At 50.3% G+C, this 20,574-nt stretch overlaps 7 protein-coding genes across 7 annotated transcripts; 2 read left to right on the plus strand and 5 right to left on the minus strand.

The window, feature by feature from the left end:
* Positions 1–15: 15 nt before the first annotated feature.
* On the minus strand, positions 16–1,700 carry PV10_06743 (uncharacterized protein). The gene is made up of 3 exons (XM_016371572.1): positions 1,430–1,700; positions 1,210–1,372; positions 16–1,153 (listed from the first exon to the last, which is right to left on the minus strand). Exons 1-3 carry the CDS (start codon positions 1,547–1,549, stop codon positions 261–263), a joined length of 1,176 nt encoding a protein of 391 aa, XP_016223865.1. The 5' UTR covers positions 1,550–1,700; the 3' UTR covers positions 16–260.
* A 270-nt stretch (positions 1,701–1,970) lies between these two features.
* PV10_06744 (uncharacterized protein) lies at positions 1,971–4,953 on the plus strand. Its single transcript, XM_016371573.1, has 3 exons — positions 1,971–2,039; positions 2,092–2,204; positions 2,254–4,953. The coding sequence occupies exons 1-3, from the start codon at positions 2,022–2,024 to the stop codon at positions 4,790–4,792; spliced, it is 2,670 nt and encodes an 889-aa protein (XP_016223866.1). The 5' UTR covers positions 1,971–2,021; the 3' UTR covers positions 4,793–4,953.
* Positions 4,954–9,447: 4,494 nt separating this feature from the next.
* PV10_06745 (uncharacterized protein) lies at positions 9,448–10,954 on the plus strand (the record flags this gene model as incomplete). The annotated part of the gene is made up of 6 exons (XM_016371574.1): positions 9,448–9,565; positions 9,627–9,849; positions 9,978–10,155; positions 10,206–10,484; positions 10,552–10,695; positions 10,754–10,954. 6 exons carry the CDS (start codon positions 9,448–9,450, stop codon positions 10,952–10,954), a joined length of 1,143 nt encoding a protein of 380 aa, XP_016223867.1.
* PV10_06746 (uncharacterized protein) lies at positions 10,590–13,132 on the minus strand. Its single transcript, XM_016371575.1, has one exon. The coding sequence runs from the start codon at positions 13,053–13,055 to the stop codon at positions 11,208–11,210; it is 1,848 nt and encodes a 615-aa protein (XP_016223868.1). The 5' UTR covers positions 13,056–13,132; the 3' UTR covers positions 10,590–11,207.
* Positions 13,133–13,478: 346 nt separating this feature from the next.
* PV10_06747 (uncharacterized protein) lies at positions 13,479–15,272 on the minus strand. Its single transcript, XM_016371576.1, has 3 exons — positions 14,904–15,272; positions 14,410–14,847; positions 13,479–14,350 (listed from the first exon to the last, which is right to left on the minus strand). Exons 1-3 carry the CDS (start codon positions 15,142–15,144, stop codon positions 13,644–13,646), a joined length of 1,386 nt encoding a protein of 461 aa, XP_016223869.1. The 5' UTR covers positions 15,145–15,272; the 3' UTR covers positions 13,479–13,643.
* A 532-nt stretch (positions 15,273–15,804) lies between these two features.
* PV10_06748 (uncharacterized protein) lies at positions 15,805–19,340 on the minus strand. Its single transcript, XM_016371577.1, has 2 exons — positions 18,963–19,340; positions 15,805–18,904 (listed from the first exon to the last, which is right to left on the minus strand). The coding sequence occupies exons 1-2, from the start codon at positions 19,056–19,058 to the stop codon at positions 16,184–16,186; spliced, it is 2,817 nt and encodes a 938-aa protein (XP_016223870.1). The 5' UTR covers positions 19,059–19,340; the 3' UTR covers positions 15,805–16,183.
* A 211-nt stretch (positions 19,341–19,551) lies between these two features.
* PV10_06749 (uncharacterized protein) lies at positions 19,552–20,466 on the minus strand (the record flags this gene model as incomplete). The annotated part of the gene is made up of 1 exon (XM_016371578.1): positions 19,552–20,466. The coding sequence occupies one exon, from the start codon at positions 20,464–20,466 to the stop codon at positions 19,552–19,554; it is 915 nt and encodes a 304-aa protein (XP_016223871.1).
* Between the last annotated feature and the right edge of the window lie 108 nt (positions 20,467–20,574).

Genomic DNA, 20,574 nt, shown 5'->3' on the forward strand with positions numbered 1-20,574 from the left:
CAGAGCTTTATCAGCTGGTTCCTCAACCATAAAATTCAATGAAGAATCAACCATAAACACATGACATTAGGAGAAATAATTCATGGTGTGCTGAATACTGAAATGGCTTCTATACCATGATCGAGGACGCACTTTGATGAAATCAAAAGCTCATTCGCTCATCTCCACTCGCTCTTAGATCCTTTGGATAAGATGGAATTGCCAGAATTCGGTCCTTTCCTTTTGCCACTCCTCTACACGCACAGGCAACAAGCTCCTGGCTAACCACGGCGACCATGGCTTCTGGCTGCACTGCCTTGCATCTGCTCGAGTTCCTGCTCTAGTTGCTTGATGGCGGTGTGAGCCGATTCCAGGTCCTTGTTTAGGCGATCTCGCTCTCCAATCAACTTTTGCTCCCAAGCGCGGAATCTCTGCTCCTCCACCTTGACCTGTTCGGTGAACCTCTTGCGAAGTGCCTCTTCTTCCTCCTTGAATTTGGGGTTGTCCAGCTTGCGGGGTCGAGCCTCACCAAACTTCCTCGTCTCCATCTGCTGGGCACGATACGCTTCATAGTGATTCTCCTCGGTCGTGTGAATGAGATCCAGCATGTGGGTTCGGATCAGGATGGACCGCAACTTCTTGAAATCACAGTGCTCCTCATTCTCCACCTCAGCAACACCCCAGGCATACTGGCGGCCCTTGACGATACGTCCGTCGGTAGTCTTGACGTCTTTCTCGCTGCCAATGACGGAGAAAGGGACTGCAGCAGTCAATGCTCGAGCATGTTGAGCGGCCGCTTCGTCGTCATCCTCAATAGGAGGTTGGTAGATCTTGATGCCCTGGGCCTCGATGACTGCTCGAATGCGCTGCTTGAATCGAGCCAGGTCGGCGGGGGACAAGGTGTCTGCTTTGGCAATAACGGGGATCAAGTTGACGCGGGAGCAGAGGCGCTTCATAACCTCAATGTCCAGAGGCTTCAAGGTATGACCGGTTGGGCGAATGAAGTATAGACAGGCATGAACACGAAGATCAATCTTCTCTTGCCTCCTAGGTTGTTGTTCTTGAAGCATATAGGATTCATGTTGATCATCCAAGAACTCGATGATTGGTTGCCAGGAGTCGCGGTTGTTCACATAATCGCCGAAGCCAGGAGTGTCGATGACGGTCAAACGGACTAAAGAAGATGAATCAGACGAGGGTTTAAAGTAAACGTTGTGGAGTTCGCTCTACCTTTGAAAAACTTCTCTTCCAACTCAGCCTTTGTGATTTCAATCTCGACAGTCTTGTCAACCTGCTTTGCGTGTCGTCTCTTGTGATCTTGGTAGTTCTTGATAGTGGTTGAGAAGAGCGTATTGATAAAGGTTGTCTTGCCCAGTCCAGATTCGCCAGCGACCTGGTCATGTTGTCAGCAAGAGCCAAAAGTGAGTGGACATTCCCAAAGGTGTCATACCATGATAGTAAAGGCTGCCCCTCTCTTTGCGACGATTTTGTGTCTTTGGTTGGGAAGGTTTGCAATACCGATGGGGGAGGCAGCTTCGCCCTGGGGCTGTTGCTGGGCGGTTCGGGACATGATTATTCTTTCGTTGTAGAGGTTGGAGAGGAGATAAGGGGATGCAAACCAAACGAAGAAAGCGCTGACAGGACAGAATTGGTGATGGACAGAAGTGTGGGAGTTGTTAGGAGAGATGAGAGTATTGTGGTGAGTTGCAGTTGTGATAAACTTATTAGGGGCTTCAACTCAATTTTGGGTCGTACCTTCCACTTTCCCTTCCTTCCCTTTGCCTTGTTCGGGCTGCGCCTGCCTTGCCCTGAATCCAATCCGGCCAGCCAAACGGGCCCCTGAATGGCAGGAACGCACGCCACGGCCGTGGCACGCCAAAAAATTCCCCGGATCCCACCATTCCATTTCTGGACTAGCCTCGGCATCCCAGAATCTTTTCTCCGACATGACTTTTTTTATTCATCGTTGCCCGCACCGCAGTCTGTCATGCCATGTGTCCTGCATATGTTGTCGCACCCAACTGTTCTTCCACCATGGCACCATGAAGACCGAGTTCAAGGTATGATGATGTTTGGCAGTAGTTCTCGTCCATCTCTGACTCTTTTGTGCAGTTCTCCAACCTCCTCGGCACTGTCTATGGCCGGGGCAACCTCGTCTTCACTCCAGATGGCAACTCATTACTCTCACCAGTGGGAAACAGGGTATCCGTGTTCAACCTGACCAAGTAATGTTGCTCCACGCAGTATGTGTAGCATAAACTGACAAAATCTCAGGAACACGAGCTACACCCTACCCTTTGCCCATCGCAAAAACATCACCCACCTCGACCTTACCCCAGATGGCAAGTTACTCCTAACCATTGACGAGGATGGTCGAGCCATATTGTCTGTGTTTCAACGACGCTTAGCCATATACTATTTCACCTTCAAGTCTCCAATCTCTTCCCTAGCCTTCTCTCCCAATGGGCGTTATTTTGTGGTGGGGTTGGGTAGAAAAATACAAGCTTGGAGAACACCATCAACCCCGACCAGCAGCGCTAATGGCGAGCTTGAGTTTGCACCATTCGTTCTACACCGAGAGTACGGCGGTCATTTTGACCAAGTCAGGCATCTGTCTTGGTCTGGTGACTCTCGTTTTTTCGTCAGCTCCTCCAAAGACTTAACGGCAAGGTTATGGAGTCTGGACCCTGAAGAAGGCTTTGAGCCAACTGTTCTTGCTGGACATAGACAACAGGTCAGGGGTGCATGGTTCTCGGCCAATCAAGAGTCCATCTTTACGGTCAGTGAAGATGGTGCTCTGTTCCGTTGGGAGTTTGTGCCTCGGCCAGATGACGATGTTGATGAACCTTCCAACCTCAACGACGAGAAATGGAGAATTGTCCAACGTGATTTCTTCATGCAAAACGCAAAATTAAAGTGTGCGTGTTTTCATCCTCGGACTTCTCTTCTCACCGTATGTTTCGCCAATGGTCTATTTTCCATCTACGAACTACCCTCCTTTTCCACCATCCATAGCCTGTCCATGGCCGCCTCACCAATCTCCGCAACCTCTATTAACCAGTCTGGCGAATGGTTGGCTCTCGGCTCTTCCAAGACCGGACAATTACTGGTCTGGGAGCATGCTTCTGAATCCAATATCCTAAAACAATCCTCACACTTAGACACCATGACCACCTTGTCCTATTCTCCAGACTCGACGCGCATCATCACCGGTGCCGATGATGGCCTAATCAAGATCTGGGATGTCTCCTCCGGGTTTCATATTGCCACCTTCAACGAACACACTTCTGCCGTCACCGCATCGGCCTATTCGAAACGAGGCAATATCTTGTTTACTTCTTCTCTTGACGGCTCGGTGCGAGCCTGGGATATGCTGAGATATCGAAATTTCCGAACATTCACGGCACCCTCACGCCTTTCGTTCTCCTGCCTGGCTATAGATCCTTCTGCCGAAGTGGTATGTGCAGCCTCCCACGATTCTTTCGACATTCATTTGTGGTCTGTCCAAACCGGCGCGCTACTTGATCAGCTTTCGGGCCATGAAGGTCCCATTTCGACGCTTGCGTTTACTCCCGATGGACGATATTTGGTCTCGGGATCTTGGGATCGTACTATTCGTGTCTGGTCGGTCTTTGATCGCTCCCAAACATCTGAGGTCCTTCAACTGACATCCGACTTACTTTGCGTGACTGTCCGACCAGATTCAGCTCAGCTGGCTGCGTCAACTCTAGATGGCCAGATCACCTTTTGGAACCTCAGTACCTCCGTCCAAGATTCCGGCGTCGATGGTCGTCGTGATGTAAGTGGGGGACGCACTCTCACCTCTCGCCGCACAGCTGCTTCGACTCCTGGAACAAAGTCCTTCAACACGATCACATACTCGGCGGATGGGACATGTCTTCTTGCCGCAGGAGCCAGCAAGTACATCTGCTTGTACGCGGTCAGCACTTTGACTCTTGTCAAAAAGTTCACCGTTTCAATCAATTTGAGCCTCGATGGGACACAGGAGTTTCTCAACTCTTCAGCTATAATGTCACATGGGCTTCCTCGCGATATGTTAGATACCGAGGGAGAGGCCAGTGATTTGGATGATCGGATCGACCGCAGTCTTCCAGGTGTGAAACGGGGCAAAGACGCAACAGCGAGAACACTTCGGCATGAAGTTAGAGTCACAGGGATCGAATTTTCTCCTGCTGGGAGGAGCTTTTGCGCCTGTAGTACTGAAGGTCTGTTGATCTTCAGTCTCGACGACACCGGCATGGAAGACTTTGATCCATTTGAGTTGGACATAGATGTGACGCCACAGAACATTCGCACCATCTTGAAGCATGCCGAACCGGATTACTTGAAGGCTCTTGTCATGGCTTTTAGGTTGAACGACCGCAACCTCACACGGCAAGCGTATCAAGCTATACCACATTCGGCTATACCCCTTGTGGTTCGAGAGCTTCCACCGGTATATCTAGGACGACTCTTGTCACTCATAGGGCAACAGATGGAGCACAGCCCTCATTTAGAATTTGCTTTGCTGTGGGTCAGCGAGGTTTTGAGCGTCCATGGTCGCTTTATCAAAGAAAGGCATGGTCAATACGCAAGTGAACTTCGAGCTGTTTTGCGTGGCGTGGATGGAATTGGCAAAACCGTTCGCAATCTGTCAGAGAGGAACGCTTTCGAGATTGACTTTATCTGTCAGCAGCGTCCAAAACAGAATGGGAACCATGCTATGAACCTGACAGCCAAGTCCCACAGCCTTGAAAATAGGAGCTTGATGGATACAGAAGGAGACGACGGGGAGTGGATAGGACTCCAATAACCACCGACTGTCTCAAATTCATGATGAATGATGATCATACCCACAAATGATGGCAGCCAGACCATAGTTTCAGAATAGTATAGCCTCTTTCATGCTCCAAAAGTTGTTTTCATGACTTTGGGTCGCTGATAGAAGTCATTGACGGTCTTTTCTGTAAGGTACACAGGCTTTCCAGGCCTTCAATTGATCATTTGCTTCGGAAAGCCCAGAGAAGAGGACATACTTCTGCTATCCTACCGGATCTAGTTATCATGGTCTCCGTTTGGCCAGCCTGCATCCATTGTTCCTTTAGTGAGAGATATAGATGATAAGTCATGGCCTCGGTGACCAAGTTTTCCAATTGGGGCTTCATGGCCCTGAAAATGTGAAAGGAGCATGAAAAAGCGTCATTGCTGCTAGTAACCAGTCTGCTGAATCACATATGAGCCCTACTTGCCAAGGTAGCAGTGTCTTTGTGGCTCTCTGAGCCGCAAGGTGCGGCTGGGCTATTGTTCACACGTTTCATCTGATTTCATTATAGAGCAAAATTGTTTCTCTGCCAGACTTTGATCATTACGATAGAACAGCCTCGCATCCGTTCTTTCAGCCTTTTGTCAGTCTTCAAGCCTCGTCGTCACCAAACGGCCACTGTCTCTTCCTTCTCCCTCAGAATCGACAGATCCCATCCACAATGACTCCTACAACTGAGACCAAACATATTGCCAACGGCAATCGTTACGACAATGGAAGACTTGTGGGGGTTCCTGACTCCTTTGAGGTTATTCTCGGGGTCTACAAGGGAGATCCAGAAGTTGTACGAATTGTCACAGGGCATTTACATGCTGCTGGATCAACCAGATTCACGATTCGGAACGTCAGCGAGCGCAATCGTTACGTTTCCCCCACTGACCCCGATCTTCGCCCCGCCGACCACCCCTTCCTTCTTGACTGGCATGAGGTGGCCACCAAAATCGACTTCAACGCCAAAGCCAGGGCGCAAAAGGCCGACCAGGGCCAAAGCAATCTGGACGAGTACGTCTTCTCAGAGTTGGTGAAGAACAACGACATGACTGCACTGTAGTACAGGGAGCTGTCAACAAAAGAAGAGGAATTGCGGAGGTCTCTGGTTCGCTACCTTGACAACAATCATCGGATGGAAAACGACTTGGTGTTGACGGACGCTAGAGAGACAATCGCCACAGCAGCGTTTTTAGTATCAACGATGTCAGCAACTATCGATGCCACTTCAACAATCGAGGAAGATTCACTAGGCATGCCGGACCTCTTTGAACTCCCAGAAACGCCCGAGGGCCTGGAATCAATCCGATGTGAATATTGGTCGGCCACAATGCATAACGTGGTCATGTTGCTTGAAGCCCGCCGTCACAAAGCACCGTTGAAAGTCACCATCGACGATAGCGCCATGAGAATCATCGCTGGTGTCGAGGATTTGGAGACCTTCCGTCGTTACTCACTGGAGACTGGTGGCGAGGGAGTTTTTGTGGAGTGGAATGAGGGTGGCAGTGATTCTACCGGACCGCCGTCGCTGCAGGAAGCAGAAGAAATTGCAACCACTGTGATTGAAAGACACTTTGAAGAGATACGCTACAACATGATAATGTCGCAGCCAGAGGATGGATTGGATCCAAATGTGCTTGGTGTCAACGAATGGATAAATCACATCAACCCCCTGGGGTGAAGATCGTGCAAAGGAATGCAGATTAGTGGGGAGACAAACATTGGATATTGGACCAACAGTGGACATCGGGTCTGGATTCGATACATCTCCATTAGACATACTCACCGAATGTTGTAAGGCTCATTGCTTCCCTACGAACATCGTGCATCGTTTGGATATATTCATTCGGTGTCCATCAGCATCTACTCCTTTGAGCTCAATAACTACCTCACTGCCATCGATGAACGTTATGAACCTTGGGACGTCATGGACATCGGCTGATGGATATGAGTATGAATGTCAATGGCGAACGATTAAGATACTAGCTCCCCATGAACATCGGCTGACGGATAAATATGGGTTTTGATCATCATCGCCTATATCGAGGCACGTTGTGAATACCCAGACGCCATAAACATCGACAAGTTGAGAAGTTCTCCCATGTCAACCATCCACATCTAACCGTTAGAGACATGCCATCGAGTGCTTTTAGATACAAGGTCGCTCAAGAACCAAACATGCAAATGTATGTTTGGCCTGAAGGCTTTGTGTGATCTATCGTCAATTCTCCATTTTCAATTGTTGGTAACCGCCTCCAGTTCGGGGGACAGACATGTTGAAACTTCTGCCTTCTCTTTTTCCAGAAGACATCGAAGTCGAGAATCTCTTCCGGCCCGCCAAGCAGATGAAGACGGCCATGCACAAAGTCAATACCTCTAGGACACCAATGGCCAGCGCGCCCCACCAAGCATACCGCATCTGGAGACACAAAGACCCTAGGTTACCAATGGCACGATCAAGAGTGGAATCATGGCGACGGCCACAGGTAAAAGACAGTAGATCCCACTGCTTGGATGGGTCGAGGTCGTCGACTTTGTAGTAGACAGCCACGGCGATCCATAATGGAGTGGCGATGAGGGAGATGGCGAGGGAGACAGCGGCCGAGGTTGGGGTAAGGCGGCGAATCTGTAAATGGTGAAAACGGTCAGGGACAGAGAATCAAATTCAGGATTTGATCTTGGATCAATGGAGTAGGAGGAGTAGGAGGAGCAGGAGGAGAAACCTACCACCTTTGAGAAACTCGCGACACAAATAATTCCACTTAAGAGGGTCGCCACACTCGCCGCTCCCAACAGCAACAAGGTTGGCTGCATCTTCATCTCCCTCGGCCAGACCGGCAATGTCAATTGCAAACTGGCATCGAATGTATCATCGTCTTTAGACGAGTAATATACTGAAACAGCGTGGCTCAGAACCACCACTAGAGCAGCAGAGAGGATAAAGCTGAGGATTCGCAAAATGAGCCGTGTTCGATAGATTAGAGGATGGTCTTTGTCGGTGGTTGGCGGAGAGTGTGAATTCCTGGATTTGGATGGTGGAGACAGGTATGACTGGCGATCAACTCGGTCTCTGTAGGCCTGTGATCCTAATGGGGGCGGCAATGGTGGTTGGGCATTCAATAAAAAATTCGAATGCTCCTGCTGGTTGTGAGAGTATTCAGTACCATGGTCGTGGTGATCCTGGTTATTCGGCTCGACACTCCCACGATAGGGCTGGCGAAGAGGTTCCATAATCTAGGTGTGATACTTATGTCAATGTGCGTGATTGTTTGTTTTGCGGGCAGAACAGTTGTTGGGGAAAGGATTGTTATATGAAATGACGGGAGCTAGGGTGTTCACCAGCCTGAAGCCCGTATCCTATTCTGTCACTGCCTACAAGCCTAGCGAGCAATCAAGCCTTGCGACTAAAATGAAGCCAGGCAAACAAAATGAGGCTTGTGTGATACCGTTTCAGGTGTCTGAAGCACCAGTCAAAGCCCCAGTCAAATATAGAGTTGTGGCAATCACAGCCTCTTCAAGGGTGCCATCCACCTCCACATTTGCTGAGATGAAGCAGGCATTGAGGCAGGGCGAAGCGACAGCGGGATCTCTTGTTGGACAGTTTACTTCCCTCACCTCCTTCCATGACGTCCCCAGTCCGTGGAAATATGGAGGGATGATTAATCTGCAGTGGAAAACAATCCACATACCCGACAATTCTAGGCGCATTGCCCCATGGCGCCAACTATTGTTATACTAGACCCATTTCTATATTTCTAAGTATCTGTCCCAAAGCGGTAGTGCGGAAAGTTTGGAGCAGCAGTCCGATTGGAAGGATACTCCGTACATGGGAAATGCATGAGCGGGAGGTCCCGAAAACGAATCTTATGCATACGCACTTCCTATTGTAGAGTGCTTGTTTCAGCAGCCTCTATCTCGGGCAGGTCAAGAGGATAGTATGGATGGAGAGACCGCGTTTCATCTACCGAATCAACAAGGGTTTGGATGTGTAGCCCGTCCCACGGCAAATGATTTCCAGTAGTCTCGTCCGTCTTGCTTTTCCCGTGGATGTCATGAGCGTGGAAGATGGTCTCTCGTTGACCAGATGTGGCTGTTTCATAACACGGCATTCGGGTTTGCCGACACTACGCTGTGCCTCGATGAAGTCGGTGACTAAGAATTTATGGAGTGAAAGTTCCCTGGTACTTACGAGCCGTGGAGTCTCTTGTCCAGGGATCATCAGGACCATGGATAATCAAAAGCCGCGCATTTCCTTATGCGGATCTGAATGTTCATTCTAGTGTCGACTGAGGATATTCTTGGTTGTTTCGGCAGTGCAAATGGCTGACGCACAGGCTTATAGATGAGATCCCCTTTTAAGATCGACTTTTGATTACAATATCTGCCGAACAAGTTGACCTCGTTCAACTGTTCGTGGTATATACATTGTATTTACTGGCGTGAGGTCGCAAACCTACACACGCCTAGCTACCTAGGTACACACAACCTATTTGCAGTTCTTTTTCTTTCCACATTCCACAGTCATGATCATGTTCCCACGCTCAGCACAATCATACTCAATCCTGATATTATCAATCTGGTCTTGCTCTATCCTTGCTCAGAATTCAGCGATCTTGACGCCACGATGGTCGCAAGACCAGTTGAATTGGCACGCCGACATGTGTCGAACGCTTCGAACGAATCGCAACGGGCTACCCAACGGGCAAGGGAAGGTGACCTGGGACTTCCTGGGCTTAAATGGCGTATTGGAGCAATACCTGACGAGAAACCCTCCGAGTGAGTTCTTCGGCATGCATCCTACAATTGAGCGCAAAGTGTCTGACTTTCTATCATGTAGTTGATGATTGGACAGGACGACTCTATCGAGACGAGCTAGCCATTTCTCCAGCCTCTGGCTTCAGCTGTCTCGGAGAGAATGACAATTGCGTCGTGGCTACGGATTGCGGCTCCTACGATCAATCAACAGGGCCTTGGATTTCCATCGCCTTGCACAATTTCTGGCGCCTGACCAGAGCTCAAATTAAAGGATATGATCGTGCAATCGAGACATGGGACAGAAAGTAGGTATTGCCCGTCGATCTCAGGTCACAGAGTTGCTAGCTCGCTGGCGACGGATCTAAAAGGTGGAGATCTCGAGAGGAGATACAGATTCATCTACTGTTGATCTCTGCTAATCACCAGTCGATAGTAATCAACAACTAGCAAAAGCAGTCTTCACGACAGCCTTTGGTCGCAACCGGAAGGAGTTTGATGTCGGGGCCTTCTTCCAGGGGTTTTTCACTGGTGTTTCGTTGGTCATGCCGGTCCTTAGAGCAGGTGGAAGCTTTGCTCTGGCATTGAGGGGTACCCTACAAGCAGGTGCAAAGGTAGGGACATTCCAATAACCCTCTGCATTTTCAATGCTGATCCTCTGAAGCAAGCAACCCGCTCAAATATCAGACTTTTGCTTGCAGATGATCCCACAGCCGATGGCAGGCCCTTCGTCCAATCTTTGAGAGAAGCATATGCTCCTATGCAGGCAGACCTGCGGGCCATTTTGAGAGGATTTATGGACACGGGGATCACCGATCTTTTCTTCAATCCTACAGTCCGACAGACTGTGGCGTTCCTGCAGAATGGTGATTTGCTCAATGCCATCACTCAAACCGACGACGAGTTGATCCAAGAAGCGGCCGATTCCATCATCAGACAAACGGTACGTTTGGATCTCCGCACTGTCTCATGGCTGTACGATTGTATCCAAGGCTAATCTCAAAATTTAGGCTGCAAACATCATTGCTGATATCTGGTCGAAACAAGGCCTCACCCTCGGTCTTTTAGCGAATAGCCAATGTAGTGACACCAATATCTGTGCTGTTGACCCGGATGGGTGCAGTGAATTCCGATTCTTTGCCAGCGACGTCAGAGTGAGTACAGAACCCCGGCAAAAGAGGTGGCTGCGAGCTTCTTGGCTAACTTGGACAGCCTCAAAGATGTCTTCAAATCGGTGCGGGATTTGAGTTCAACTCAGATCTGCCCTTCCTTCTCCGACAGTTGAAGCTCGATTTTCAAGATATCAGCAAGAACGCATTTGTCTGTCCGAGGCCCGGAGTGTTTCCTCCACAAGAGACAAACATCATCGATTTTGGACTACCACAATGCGCCTTTCCTCTGAGACATGACTAAGAGCTCCAAGGGTCTGCAAAGAGTGATGTGGTCATCAATGGTTGTCTTCTGCTAGCAATGTGGTTCTGCGGCTGAAAAGCATTTGTCTCTGGCGGTGTATTGAGCGAGGTCACGCATTAGTGAGGTGTTCGGGCATTTGCATAGTATTTCCCTTGAGCGTCCATTCAAGTCTTGTAGAAAAGAACGTGTTTTTTCGGCGTGGAGGCGAAATGGTTCCAGCCTGCGATAGAAGTGTCCAAACAAGATCTTCATCTCAATCTTTCCAGTTACCATCTTCTTGCTTCTTCTTTATTCCCACGACGACCAAATTGCGCGGGCTTTGTTTATAATCAAAGACCGTGTCAACCCAGCATTGAGCAACATCTTTCTGTTCGCGGAGAAACAGCCATCGATCAACAGCAATCACACTCTCAACAACGCCAGCACTAAAAGCCATCAGACTCCAGATGATGGCTAGACGTTTTTTGGCAAAAGCCCAATCAGTTTCATACCGCTGGATGGTCTCTGCGGTAATATCCTTAGTCAGCCGGGTGATTGTGGGACCGTCGACAGGGTCATTTCTCAACTTTTCAAGGGCTCCTTTGACATAGGCTTGGAAGTTGACAAAGCATGCCTTGCGTAAGGATCCGACGATGAGAGGTGTGCCATTGTTGTCTTTTCCAGTGATGCTCCCACCTGCAAGGCTTGAAGGATCCGAGCACTGTTTGACAACGCCAACATCGAGAAGAATGCGCTGGAGTAGGGCGCGGTAAAAGTGACGGCGGAAGAATGCTTCACTGTCATCTGGCCCCCAGTTATATGGTGCTTGGACCGCCATCATTCGAGCGGTGATGTTGAGCTTAACCCCTCGACCTTGTTCATGTTCAAAGTGTTCCAAAGTTTGAGACATGGGGAACCCGTGAGGATCGTACGCATTTCCAGTTGCATCGAGGCGCGGGTGATTAGGCCGCAGCTGGGGCAACTTGTAAGTAGCTGGCCCTAAGCGCTCAGTGAGTAGATTGTAGCAGCATCCAATCATTGCCACGGCACAGACAGAAGGGTTGAGAACCAGGGAGCGTAAGCCATGATGAACAAGATTACCGCACGAGTGAAGAGATACGACCATGGCTTTTGGGCGAGCTTTGGTCTCTTCCCGGGTGGGTATGACGGCGTCTGATCCATTTTCATGTGGGATGGCGGCGGCCATTGAGGGATAGAGAATATCCTCCAGGTGGCCGTCCTGAATGTCATGTTCAACATAAGTCATTGAGCCAGATGTGGAAGCATTGGCTTTGATTGGGTGGTCGATTGTTGCCAAGTTTACATCTGGAACCACCTGTATAAGAGGTTGCTGGGCCTGCTCTGGTGGTGGAGTTGGCACACCGTTAGCCCAAGCTAATTGCCTTTTCCATTCCTTCTTATTTCGCATAATCTTCTCCTTGGTTGCCAACCTTGCATGTACGTCCATACTTCTTGCACCATCGATATTATGATGTCTGCGTTCAATGGCAATCACGTGCTTCTCGTAGGGAGGGCTTGCCAGCATCCGGCCCAGATAATTTTGACCAGAGCCAAAGTCAACGACAGCAATTGGCTCCTGAAGACTCTCTGAAACATACGACGACAGATTTGCTACATAGGCAGCAAAGTTCTTGACCTCGTGGGCTTTCTTGGGCTTCATTCCCATAGCGATGTGGGTGGGAACTTCCTCAATCTTGTCCGAGATAGGTTTGAACTGGCGGAGCAAACAGTGTTTTCGAATGATACTGACATAGTCGAGAAGGCTCTCAGGAGGGGACGGAAGAGTTTGGTCTAGAGGAGTTGTGGTGTTCGAAGACAATTTTGAGAGGCCACTGCGAAGCAGCAGATCGAGAACATTGTCAACCGACACCAGGTCAAACCAATTCCGCCACGACTCCGGAAGGACTGTTGTATATAGATCGGGCTCACGAGTCAAAAAGTCAAGAATGTGTACCCCACCACACAGATTTCGAAAGATATCAGAACCCGTTGCGAATGTGAGCAGGGACTGGACATATTCTTCTTCTGAAGGCCAGTCCTGGTTGAGGTGTAGGGAGAGGCAGGCACCGTGTCCTCGTTGAGAAAAAAGAGAGGACGCCATGTGTGGCGATTGTGTAAAAGGCCACTATCAAATCATATTCAGAGCTTGATCGACTTTGATTGTCTAGCAAAGAAGTACGACTCAGGGACAGTAGGTAATCAAATTGAAGAAAAAGGACGATCTCAGCCTCGTGAGAAATCTTGTACAAAATGCCAAGCTCAGCCATAGTCGGGAAATCTACGGCACCAATTAGACCTTGACTTTGGCCCGGTTAACCCACGGGTTTTACGGTCGGGTTAGTAAAATAAGAGAGAAGATACTAAGGTTCTTATTATCGGGCGTAGCTTATTAAGATCTCTCTCTCTCTACTAAGGTGAGTGAAAATATGGGCAGGAGTAAAAGCGGCGTGGTTTGAGAGAATCTCACGTGACCTTAGAGCAGATTGCAGAGGTCGAATGAGGCCTCAGATCAAGTCGCTCTAGCACACAATGACCCCCTTGATTTAAAATGCTGCTCCATGAAAGGCGACAGGATTTCTGTAGCAAACATATACCAAGTCTGTCTATGACGATCTATGACCTATGGTCTAGTAGGTATCCCGTCGAGGCACTAGACCAATGGACCAGTGGTGGTCAAAACGACCGTGAATCACAACTTGCCACTCCCAGTGATCGGGGTGACTCCTTGTAAGAAGCCACCCTCGACAACGGCAGTGATCAACTGATTGGCAATGGCGGTGGGTGGTGGCAGTCTGAGCCCTCCTTCCTTATATCCTTCTGGGGCGGGGTCACCTAAGCCACTGGTGCCATATTTGAGAGCCTCTTGGACCTCCTCAAGCGTAAACCACTTGGCAAGCTCCAGCTCAGGATCGTATTCCAGTTTAATGACCTCGTCCTCAGGACTGGCGACCTGGGCGATGGCACCGATCATCAGATTGGCTGGGTAAGGCCAGGGCTGGGTGGAATGAACGAGGACCCGCGACAAGACAACCCCGCTTTCCTCCCAGACCTCCCGACGGACAGCATCCTCGACACTCTCAGCGGGCTCGATGAAACCAGCCAGAGTGGAGAACCAATATGGAGGCCAACGTTTCTGACGACCCAGGAGTAACCTCTTGCTGTCATGGCTCAGGACGGCGACGATGATGGTGGGATCTGTTCGGGGGAACGTCAAGTTGGACAAGGTTGTTCTAGTAGAACAGGGTTCTCGCTCCTGGGGGGTCTCGGCCTTGTCTGTTGGTGGACAGACGCGCTTGCCTCCAGCATGCACAGATAAAGTCTTGTGACCACAGGTTCCACAGAAAGTATTGCGGTAATTCCAGTCAAGATAATGCCGCCCTTGGGCATACTCGGCCGCTGGAGAACGTCAGTGCTAGTCTCACGGGCAGGGCACATTCAATGTGAGGGGTACGTACCAACGTCGGCAGGGAAACTCATGGCTCTCATGCCCTCGCTGAATTTCAGGCCTTGAGTCTGGAATTTCTCAGACAGCTCATTGGCTTCCTTTTCGTACGTTGGCTTGGGTGTAATGTCGATGGCCCAGTGAGGCGAGCCGGTGAAGACCTTGAAGGACATGCCATCTTTGACACTTTCATCGAAGCCCAGGAAGACGACCTGAGGCACGTCTATTCGAGAATCAAAGTCCTGAATCTGCTCTTTCTCGGGCTTTTCAAAGGGATTGAAGGGTAACAAGGACTTGATCTCGTCGTAGGTGGCATGGTAGATTTCGCTCGGAGAGTTGATGACAGGGTTCAAGTTCTTATAGGGGATGAACCTAGCCGAGGGATGGGCGAAGGCTTGTTTCAAAAAGTCATAGTCGTCGCGGAGGAAGGACAGTCGGTTCAGTGGAGAGCCTACGGACCCAGTTAGCGGTGAAGACGCTGGTTGCCCCCGAAAGACCACCACCCACCTCCAAAATAATTGGTGACCTCTTTACCGAACTTTCGTCCGAGGGCAGAGTCACGGTCAGCGTGAGCAGGGCGAGGAAGATCAGGGTGCGCCGGAGGAGCCATGGAGTCTGTGGGTGGGTTTGGGGCAAAGACGGAAGGATGGTGAACACCAGGAGGAATTCGAGAATGGACCAGTCTACACAAGGACGGGCGCAGCTGAACAGCAAAAGCAGGTCGTCTATACCAAAAGTGAGCGAGCATATACCAAGGCGGAGTAGACTCAAGGGGAAGAATTAATTGGGGAGTGAGAGAAACGACATGGTGGTGATGGGGGAGGCGAGCGACATGGACAGCGGCACAGCGGGTGATCACAGGCTAGGATGGAACTGTCCAACCGGAAAGCCACGATGCTAATCTTCGGTACTCTCTCCCCGCGATAGTGATTTGCAGCAGCATCAGGCGGAAACGGAATTGTGAATTTCTCATCAATAATGGAGACTGGGAGAAACACGGGAGAAGAGGGGAGGGGAAGATCTGGTTGTAACACCCCCACCATGGTTATCGGCACAGACGAGTCAAGTTACGAGTGCAAGCCTTAGGTACCGTGGTACGTTGGGCGCTTAGATTCACAGTACGTACTCCGTACACCCAAGGGGGGCCACAATTCCAGGTACTCAGGATTTACTACGGAGCACTTAGAAGAGATGATTTACCTCGGGCCATTAGCGGGGCTGAGGGGCTGTCATCATCATTATTAATTAAAGTCTAGGGGGCGGGAGAGTTGGGGTGCGCAGGTACCATGGGTGCCAGACAACATCTCCAAATCTGAAAACTGCCTAAGTAGTAGCCTAAGGTACGGATATACGTTCCGGCATAGGTACAACTCCAACAAACTCCCACCAAGTCCCAATGGCCAGGTACCTATAAATTATGCAATTGATGAGTTCCTATCTTCGTACCTAAGGGCATTGATGCAGCCAAGGTACACATAAAAGCAGGGCTTTTAGCTGTGCCTTTAGAGTGTAGCTACCCAAGTGTCATCCCGCCTTGCACTTGCCCCGTAGACCAACTCCCTTCGGTCCCTTCCTTCTTGACGGTCGCTCCTGCCCTCGCCATGAGTTCTCTACACATCTCACGTGACTCGTCTGGCTCCTAGATTGGTACCTTTGGCCCGCGGAAAAAAAGACCCCCAAGATAAAGACTCTAATTAAAGACTCATGCGCAGGCTTGCTCGAATGCGCCACTTCTCAATCGTCGTCCCTGTAAAAATATTCCGTTCCCCGGCGGCGCCTGTCAGTCCCTACACCTCTCTCATGCTAGGTCTGGGATTTCGTCCGTCTTGAGAGCCAGCAGATGCTGGCTGCGCTGGGCTGCGCACACCTCCTCCAACTCGACCCACCAACCCTCCCAGATTCAACCCTTGAACTCCCTGAACAAGTCGGCTGCCAACAGCATCTACCGCCCCTCGTGGCTGGCTGAGGCTAGGTCCCTCTCGTCGCCCTTCCGTCGCCACTTGGAATAGCTTGACGTGGGTTGAATTCCATGTTCCCACAGGTCCAGCAGTGCCTCCGTTGCCTGTCAGGGTTGCTGCAGTGCCGGCAGCGGGAGCGATGGTCATTTCTGCCGTGAAGATGAGCGACCACAGAACCGACATATACCACCCCAGCGAAAGTGGGGACCACTCGAACAAATGGACTCGGATCGATGTCGGTGATGCTAGAATCGGCTCAATTGCCGGGTGGTTCGCCGTCGTTGGAATGTATGCTCGGAAATCGGTGATCGAATGCTCATCATTGGCTACTGACGATCGACGAGATGATGCCACCGACGGTGGGTTATTACCAAGTGACTGACCAGAACCGCTAGAACGTTCTGGGGCACTGGGATGTGCCGAAAGCACTTTGATTACCGTGAGCACTGTATGCAGTGGCAAGTCTGGTAGCCACGTTTCGAGCCACTCCGCCGTAGGGGTGAAAATACCACGACTGCCATAGGATGAAGTTGCTGACAGACTTGTCGTGCTGTTCTGGCGGGAAAAGGTCGGTGCTCCTGCCGGCATCTTGCCCCGCGCCTTTTCAGACATGCCTACCAATTGAACAGGGACATGATCTTCGGCCGCCGCCGAAGACGACGCCAAAGACGGTGTCCTCGAATTTCGTGGGGATCGGGTTGATTGTGAAGGAGTTGGCAATTTGTCATCATCGTCAGACTCATCTGAATCCCCAATGACAAAGCTATCGTCCACCCCGTCCGCTCCGGACGATGTCGAGTTTCCCCCTGTCGGTGAGGTGATGGTGTCTGCCGTAGGCGATCTCGACAAGCCGTTGCTGACATCGGTCAAGACTTGTTCCTTTTGTCTTTGGGCCGCTCTCTCGATTTCTTGTTGGCCACCTTCGAGTGTGAACTGCCTCAAGGCTTCAATCCTCCGTCGCGCCCTCCATACCGCAAAGATCAGGTTGGTGTTGGATTTGTACTGGTGCTCGATCATTGTTGTGATGGACTCCAGCAATGCCCGGAGGAGAGTGTGATTGCTTTCGTTGGCTAGCAGAAAACTCGGCATCGACATTGATGTCAGCAGCTGCACCAGTCGAGTGCTGGTAGCGAGTGACAGATGCTGCATATAAGCGGCAATGTTGTTAATGATGGCCAGCAGTGCAGGGTACACGGCATCGAGTTTTCCCTTGCTTCCTGTGATCAAGGTGTGAATTGACACCAGTAAAAAGTCGGCATATGTTCCCCGGAAATTGGCCAACCGAATTGACTGTGGTAATGTTTCCTGTGCTTCGAATCTCTTGTTGAGGTTCTGTCCAAATGTTGCCTCCACACTCATCGTCTGCAGCACAAACACGCACATTCGCACTATCCCTTGTCGCGATGAGTCTGTTTTGTGCTCAATGGCGTAGAAGATCATTAATATCACAAAGTCGTGTGCTCGGTTGGATTCAATGATGAAGGAGCGGAAGCGCTTGTTGCATTGCAGCACTTCCCAAAACAGCATGATCATTTCGGGCGCCCACCTGATGGACTTCTGGCTCCCGGGTAGATAGGAGGCCGTCGCTTGCATTGGTTGACTTAGAACTCTTGTCATGCCGTCTGCAAGAAACTGGAAATCTTCCGGCCTATGTAATCGTCCTAGGTAATGTCGATAATAGTTCTTTGGTGGTGTTCCATTCCCCTCTTCAGGAACGGTGTAGAGGAGCAGTACCAGGAGCAGTTGTAGACTGTACACAACGAGGGCTTGTTGGGAATCCTTCCGCACCATGTGGTCATATGGTAGTCGCCACGAGGTAACATTGGATTTTATGGTGGTATTGATCAAAGAGCACAAGACTGACAAGACGATTTGCTTGTCGGAGCAGGTGGTCAAGTACGTGGTCGCTCTCACACCTTGGACCGGGAGTATATTTGATGGGAGATACATGGCCTTTCCTGTCATGGTGAGGAGTAATCTCAGGACCTCGCATCGGTTGCTCTCGAACTCCTTGTTTGTTGGGATGGAGGACTTGCAGCCGACGCCACTCTGCCAGATAGCATAATGAACCTTGTTCTTGGCCTGAGACAGGAGAGGAATGGTGAACTCGGCAAAGAAGAGAAGGTCGGACAAGCTGTCGATGAGTTCTTCTGCCAGGGGTTTGACTTGTTCATACACGTCATCCGGTACGGGTGTGTCATTGTCTTGAGTTTGGGTGTCATCGAACAAGACCTCACCAGCAACTTGGGCTCTCCTCGTCTTCCGTCGGCGCATGCCCCAAAAGAATTTGTCTTCCCATTCTGCCAAGTGGTCGGCCTCATATATGAAGGGCAAGAGTCGTGTAAGAACTCTTATGCAGTTGAGAGCATCTCTTTCTGGAGCAAGTTCCGGGTCAGGAAAGGAGGGGTGGTTTCTCAGAACGTTCAGGCGAGATGTCACCGCCAGAATGAGGGTTTCGAGGTTCTCGGGCGCCGCATCACGAGTTCTTCGAACGTCTGCTGGGGAGAATAAGCTGAAGACATCATCCACCGACTCTGGCAATTCCCAAAACTAGAAGAACCAGTCAACACGAGTTGAGCATGTGAGGGTGCTAAGCTTAGGTACTTACACCTGTCCAATAAGGGTCGTTAGCCGGTATGTTTCTCTCTTCGGAGAGTCTAAAGATGCCCTGTTTGAAGACCAGCTTTGACTCTGATGCGCCCATGATGGACTAGCATCGCATCAAGGTGGTGGAATGAATAAGAGTTATGGCACTGGCGGGGATAGGATTGGCCAGAGGGTGCAGGGCGATTCGAGGGTATCAAAAGGACGGTTCAGGCGCAGGTACAATAAGGCTGTGACAAAATGAGGGAGGACAGATGACCTATGCACTTGTGGTAGCCTAAGGTAGGTATGCTATTGAATCATGGAGGTCGACAAGGGCCGTGCCGTGGAATAGCCTCAAACGAGATCTGTGCTACCAGCAGTTTAGGTTGTCTGGTTGGAGGTTCATAGGTTACGTACCGTCAAGGCCAATGCAGGGCTGGGCCTTTGAGGATTTGAGGCCAAAGCCTGGACGAGGGTCTGAAAAGGGTCTGCCAAGGCTGCTAATACATTTCTGGATAAAAAGTGATGCCGCTATATTATCACTCTAGATTTAATATGGCGCCAAGATATAGTGTGTCTTCATGTATTCCATCACCACTATTTTTTGAGCGCTATGCACTTGGAAGTTCGCCACGAAATGCTCGTTGCCAAAGACCATCGTCTGTGTAGCCCTGCTCCATGCAAAATCGCTGACTGTCGTCGGCAAATGGGATATGGTCACGATACCAGACCCTGTCTCGGGCAGTCTCGATGACTTGGCCGACCTTGATCACACCATCTTGGCCCTCGCTCTTACCATCTTGGTTCACCTTTCCTTCCAGGTCGATCAGCTCGTCAATTCCTCGATTGACCGTGCTAACAGGGGTAATCCACGCAGGAGGCCATGCCTCCTTCAAGCCCTTGGGCGACATGGCGGTTGGCACAAAACCAGGGCAAAGCAAGTTGAGAGCAATTTCGTCCGACTCATATAGTCTCGAAGCAACAGATCGGACTAGACCTTCGAGGGCGCTCTTGGAGGTGGAGTAGACTGGGCAAGGCGGATATGGGTAGAGTGATGCACTAGAACCTGTAACGATCATCTTGGGATGAAAGGAAGCTCCTCCGTTGCTAGCCTGTAGACTTTTACGTGTAAGACGAGTAAAGTATGCGAAGAGTCTGATGCCGTAGATGACGCTAGTGGTGTTGATGTCCAGAACACTGGTGTCCGGTCTCGGTGGCGGTTGACTCAGATCCATATCCGGCGCCAGGGACACTATGTCGGCAATTCCTGCATTGGCAAGATACAAGTCGATGCGTCCCCCTGACCATTTGAAGGCCTCTTGAAACATGTGGAGCTGAGACTCCCATGATGATACATCGGTGGGTATAAACGTTGTACGGTCGGGGTCAAAGGTCGATGCCACACTCTTCCAGGACTTTTCACTGCGGTTGGCAACGACGACCTTCCAGCCTTTTGACAATAGATGCAGCACATTGGCATATCCAATCCCTTGGCAACCACCAGTCACTATGGCTGTTCTGGACATTTTCTAAAGATGCACAGTCAATTAAGTTATCGTTGGATCTTGTGAATTCGAGTGACCAGGATAATCACATCAAGTACCGAGTGAATTGGCCCCAAGAAGTAGTGCGAG

This window comes from Exophiala mesophila (genome assembly GCF_000836275.1).
Source record: "Exophiala mesophila strain CBS 40295 unplaced genomic scaffold supercont1.4, whole genome shotgun sequence".
In the NCBI taxonomy this organism is placed as follows: domain Eukaryota; kingdom Fungi; phylum Ascomycota; class Eurotiomycetes; order Chaetothyriales; family Herpotrichiellaceae; genus Exophiala; species Exophiala mesophila.